The sequence below is a fragment of the Motacilla alba genome, chromosome 5, assembly GCF_015832195.1.
Source record: "Motacilla alba alba isolate MOTALB_02 chromosome 5, Motacilla_alba_V1.0_pri, whole genome shotgun sequence".
Taxonomy (NCBI): domain Eukaryota; kingdom Metazoa; phylum Chordata; class Aves; order Passeriformes; family Motacillidae; genus Motacilla; species Motacilla alba.
Window position 1 is genome coordinate 55,214,878 of NC_052020.1, and position 6,015 is coordinate 55,220,892.

At 43.9% G+C, this 6,015-nt stretch overlaps 1 protein-coding gene across 3 annotated transcripts in view; it reads left to right on the plus strand.

Annotated features, from left to right (window-relative positions):
• ESR2 (estrogen receptor 2) overlaps positions 1-5,672 on the plus strand; it is a 41,033-nt gene extending 35,361 nt beyond the window's left edge. For all 3 annotated transcript variants that reach the window (XM_038138482.1, XM_038138480.1, XM_038138481.1), the window contains exons 8-9: positions 2,033-2,207; positions 4,185-5,672. In XM_038138482.1, the coding sequence (XP_037994410.1) occupies positions 2,033-2,207; positions 4,185-4,374 (365 nt within the window). In that variant the 3' untranslated portion in view covers positions 4,375-5,672. The remainder of the gene's footprint in view (positions 1-2,032; positions 2,208-4,184) is intronic.
• The last annotated feature ends 343 nt before the right edge of the window (positions 5,673-6,015 follow it).

Here is a 6,015-nt window from a genome sequence, read left to right on the forward strand (position 1 = left end):
GAAAGACCCCAAGCTCTGATAGCTTCTCACAAGGTGGGGCTCATGGCTCAGGCTGTGGATCTGTCCTTTTGGATGGGAAAATCTTGCTCCTGTCTCTGTGGATCCTGGTCATTTGTGCAGTTGCTATAAAGTCCTACAAATCTGTCCTTAATTCTTAATTCTAGTAATACTGGTTACTCAACTGAGTGATGATTAATGTGGCTTAAATGTTCCTATTTAATGGTAATGGGTTGGTTAGAAATGACTGGAAGTAGTCAGCAGTTCTGCAGGATGGGTTTCAGGACAGCAGCTTTGCTTTGCAGCCTCTCACCCTAGGTGTGGTTTTTCTAGTTTAGGGTAGCCTGAAGTAAAAGTTATTTTTTTTTCCCCAGAACATTTCATAGTCAGTATTGACAAAAAAAAATCCCACAACAAAATAGCAGCTAAGCTATTTAATCTGCTGCTTTCAGCAAGAAGCTGCTGCATGATTCTTAGTCCTGCACTAAGGGGAACGCTCCAGCTGCAGTCCCACTTGTCTGCCCACTTGTTGATCTGCTGGAGGGTAGGAAGGCTCTGCAGAGGGATCTGGGCAGGCTGGATTGATGGGTCAGGACCAACAGCGTGAGGTTCAACAGGACCAAGGGCTGGGTACTCCACTTTGGCCACAAAAACCTCCTGCAGTGACACAGGCTGGGGGAACAGTGGCTGGAAAGCCATGATGATGACAGGAAAGGGCTTCAAGCTGCACCAGGAGTGGTTTTTGGAATGGAATGGATATTAGGAACAATTTCTTCACCAAAGGGGTGGTCAGGCATTGGAACAGGTTGCCCAGTCAAGTGGTGGAGTCACCATCCTTGGAGGGATTTAAAAGCCATGGAAATGTGGCACTTGGGGATGTGGTTTAGTGATGGCCTTGGTAGTGCTGGGTCAAAGGTTGGACTTGACCTTAAAGGTTTTTCCAGCCTAGATGATTCTGTGATTCTGTGGATAACACTATTTCAACAGACAACAAAAGCTCTTCTTTTTTTCCCCTAAAATTCCCACAAAAAACAACCAACCAGCCAACCAACCAAAAAAAAAAAAAAAACCAAAAAAACCCAAAAAACCAAAACAAACCCAACCAAAAAAAAAAAACCAAAACAAACCAACAGCCAAAACCCCCCAACCAAACTCCACATTCATCACCCATATTTTCTTCAAACTTCATGTCTCAAAAGATTTGTCTATTCTCTTCTTCTACTCTCCTTTCTTGACAAAATTAATCATTTGCCCCTAATTTTCAAGGTGTTCTGGAGCTCTGTCCTTCCATAGGTATCTCTGGAGGGACTGTTGAGATTTTTTTCTTTCCCTTGTCCCAGGTCTCTTCTGCTTTATCAATAATGTTATTGTGTGTTTCCAGACCTTCTCATTGATGATTTTTTTTTCCTTGTCCGTACCCCCAAACCTCTTCTTTTTCCTTCCTTCTTATTTTTTTTAAATTTCATTTTTGTGGGGTTTTTGTTGTTGTTTTGTTTGGATTTTTTTCTTTTTTTTTGTTTTGTTTTGGTTTTGCTGACTTTCAAGGTTTCTCACTGCAGATATTTGCTGTGTTATGACACCCTTAGTGATCTGTAGGGAGACCATGACCAGCTGGGTCACTCTGAGCAATGTCACTGAGGTGTTCTCTTCCTCCCTATTATATACTCGGGGAAAAAGGTTTTTTTCAACAAGAAGGGATTAGAACAAACATAATATTATAGTTCATAATAATACAAAAAACAAGGTACAGGGGGAAAAACCCTGGAGAATGGAGAGGACTTCAAGACCTGACTGCAGGGCCTATGTGCAACAAGTCTTGGGAGGATTTGGAAGAACTTCTCACTTTACAAATGATGGGGCCATCAAATTCAAGCTTGATGTGGCATACAGAGCATCACTTGTACAGTCTTAAGGAGGGTGTCAGGGCATGTATCTTCTCTAATTTTGTTGAAATATTACATATTTTAAAAATTTACAGTTGCAGCTTTTTTTCTTCCTCACTAGCAGCAAATATCTCTTCCTCTTCTCTGGTTAGGCATGTTCCCCTTGTCAGCAGAGGAGCCTGAAAGCAACAGGAAGCTGCACCACCTGCTCAACGTGGTCACAGAGGCTTTGGTGTGGGTTATTGCCAAGAGTGGGATCCCCTCCCAGCAGCAGACCACTCGCCTGGCCAATTTGCTGATGCTCCTCTCCCACGTCAGACACGCCAGGTACAGTTTGCAGAGCGTGTGTAACACTTGTTGTGTTACTGTTTGTTTATTACAGCAAAGAAAGAGGTGGCTGGAACTCCAGAGCACTCCTGAGGGAATCCTGGCGCTGCTCTGCACCTCTGTCACTGTGAGGCTTTCCTTCCCAGCACAACAAAACAGGCAGTAAACTCAAGTGCTTGCTGGCACTCAAGGATGTGATGATAGGAAAATGCTGTCTTAACTTTATTAAATTAAATTATTCATGATGTGTCTGCCTGAAATGTTTAACAATGACACAAACTGAGCCTTTCAGATGGCCTTTCATCCAGCCATCAAAACTCTTCCATTCAAAATGAAAATCTCTTCCAAAACTGATCTGCAGTGTGGGCTTTAGTAGAGCAAAGTGGATTTTGGGGACCATGTTTTTCCCACACCAAATTTGTTGTCTTTTACGTGGAGCCACAGAGTTGTTACCAAATGGCTCATGCTACAGCAATGTCAGGCTCCTGTTTATTCCACGGGAAGTGGCTCCAGTTCCTGGACCTCCTTGAGAGATCCATCTCTGCTTGTGGTCCAGCAGACTGAAATGAGGATCCCAAAAGGAGAGGTTTTGATTTTCTATCTGTTTGTCATTTTAAATTGTTAACCCAGAGGCCAGCTGTTGACTAAGCTGTCTCATGGCTTGACTTTGGACTGTGTGTCCAGGGAAGATGTCCTGGGACCAGGCTGGAGCACACAAAGGAGAGCTGGGCACATCTATAGGGACCCTGAAAAGGGGATGGCCACCTTTGCAGTAAACTGCCTGGGAGAGCAAAGGGCAGCAGCAGGGACCTGATGGTGCTGAAAGACAGCTTTTAACAGTCAGTTGAGTTTGAGAGCTGGCCTTGCAAAAGCTCCAGCACCAGCCAGAGCTGAACCTGTCTCATGGCTCTGATCTCTGCCATCACCTGGTTTGTGCTCTGTGATGTGACTCCACATCACAGCTTTGCAGAAGCTCTTCTGGCATTCCATGAACAAACATCACAAATCTCTGTGAAATTTTTACATTTTCTCATGAAGCCAAGATCCTTTATGCTGTGTCTCCCTCAGCCAAAGTCTGGAGGCTGCTTGTTGTGTCCTGTCTCCTTTAGGTTGCTTGGTGCTGGTCATTCAATTAGACTTTGTTCTGGAAATAATTGAGAGCTGAGTGTGGGAGAGGGGCTGCAGTTTCTTTTTGCCCATTAATATATTGATAAATCTTGAACTGTTGCAGAACCTTGTTTATCTGGGAGCACTGCCCCCCTCCCAGCTCACTCACCAGCTCAGCTGGCTGCTGGCTGTCTGCTGCTAGTTCCACTGGGATGGATTTAGTGTTGAGCAAGCACCCTTAGATCTCAACCCCAAACCCCGAGTGCATTTGGAGTACAAATATGTGTGGCTGCAATGGCAATAGACATTTTTAGTCCAAACCATGATACAGCACTGAGTGTTCAAGCTAGCAAGCTGTCATTGTATGTTACTGCATAACAGAAAGATTATTCTAAAGTCTGCAGCCACTGCAAGATCCTCTCACTGGACATGCAGAGAGTAAACAAAGTGCTTGAAATCAGCTGAGTAATTAGGTCTTCCTACTCAGGCAGGTAGGAGAGGTAGGCAGCCTTTAGTAAACTGCATGTAGTAAATCCCCCTTTTGCATAAAGCTTTAGTATGGGGACTCCCACCTTTACAGCATCCAAGAGGTTTTCCTTTCATTTCAATAGGGTCGATACATCTGAATTATTTCCTGAAAGGGTTTGTACAGTGTCAAACAAAACCTGCTTCTCTAAATAGTAGACTAGTCAGCCTTAAAGTATTGGGATGTTGTTACTGTTGGTAGTGGTAAGTGATCTCAGGGACCACAGCAGCTAAATCCTCTTAAATCCAAATTTAAAAAGGGACTCTCTTGAAACCATGAGCATGTTTTTCTTCTCTGCACTGTTGGAATCAGACTGCTGAGAAATTTTCTGTTCTCCTGCACAGTAACAAGGGAATGGAGCATCTCCTGAGCATGAAGTGTAAAAACGTGGTGCCAGTGTATGACTTGCTGCTGGAGATGTTGAATGCTCACACCCTCCGAGGGCAGAGGATGTCCCTGGCCACACACCCTGAGTTTGGCCCGCTGGAGCAAATGGAGCCTGGAGACAGCCTGAGGAATGGGGCACCCCAGTAATTGTGAGGCTTTTTCAGAGCTATGGGGAAAATGTGAGGCTTTTTCAGAGCTATGGGGAAAAACAGAGCTGCTGTGATGGGGCTGCAGGAGCGTGACCTAGCGGGAGTTCTCATCCCTTCTGGATTTGCACATCGGTGTCTCGGGAGAGGCCGCGGGGCGCTCACCTCTGTCCGTGTTTCTGACATTGCAACAGCTGCACTGCTGTAGTGCCTTTTCTGAGACTCTGCAAAAGCACCTTATGAAATCAAGCCTCAGAACAGCACTGTGGGACAGGGGATTGCTGCCTCTCCTTCTCAGAGGCAGAACTGAGAGGGAGAGGTAAAGGGACAGGTTTGAGAATCTTGGAGAGAGCATGTTGGTCTCTGTCTCCCAGAGCAAGACTTTTAAGAACTGACTGAACAATGTCCTCTTTCAGCACGGGATGGTGTGAAATGTAGGACAGCATCTTTTGGGACAGATGTTTACCTCTGTGTGCTGGGGAATGCCTGCTCTGCAGCTGATCTAGATAAAGTGCCGAGATACAGACAGCGTGAAGGAGCTTATTCTCAAATATGCAATGGCTGCAAGAGCCTTCATTTGAAGATCATTTGAAATAGCTTCTAGGGTCAGTTTAGAGCCTTTGCAGAATGTTTAAATTGATCTTGAGTTTGTATTTTGTGAGCCTGTTCTTAACGCTCACATTGTTATCTGCTTATAATTCTTCAGTGCTTTAAGCCTGGACCAAATCGTCTGAATATCTCAGTCAATGCTGACCTTTGAAATGTGTTTTGTCTGTGGGTTTATCATGTTGTTTTATATATTTATTAATGATGTTAAATCTATTCTAATAATTAGGTACAAGAAGTTGCTCTGTGAATATTAACTGTTTGTATTTGTATATGATCTGCTGATCAGGTCTTGTGAAACCAGCTAGGAAAAAAAAAAATCTTCCCACCCCTTTGACTGGCGTGTGGAATTACATCCTGCCCACCCAAAACCTCTTGCAGGGGGTGAGGCACTGGATGGGAACATGGATGGGGATCTGTTTTTGTCTGCTGCCCTGAGGTTTGCTGCTTGCTTGTTCTCAGCATGCATGGCACCTTGTGCTGTGGTCTGCATATCTTTCCAGGAGCCCTCAAAGAGCGAGGATGGGGATAATGGTAAACGTAAAGACAATGTAAGGATGGGGATAATGTAAAGCACTGCTTTGCTTTGCAAGTGCGATGACTTGTTTGAATTACACTGAAGATGTAGTGGTTAAAACTTCCTTTTTGTGCTGATTTCTGCATGTGTTTAAGCTGCACTGAGAAAAAAAAAAACAAAACAAAACTGATTAAATGGCCTAGCTGATGACCTCAGAGATCAGCAGCGTGGCATCATTCATTCTGGTAACTGTCTCTACTTGGAAACATTTAAATATAGCACATGCATGTTCTGGGCATTATGGTGAAATGAACTGGGATCACACCAAAAGTCTATTTTGAGCCCCTAAGTCTTTTGCATTAGGGACTTTGATTAATATGCCATTTGCATATTTTGAATATTAGTCAAACCATTAATCTTGGTGGTTTTTTTAAAGCCAAGGACAGTATTTTTTATAGGAGGTTTTCAGTGAGTTACACATCCATTGTCTGTTTTGATCTTGTACTAACTATACCAGAT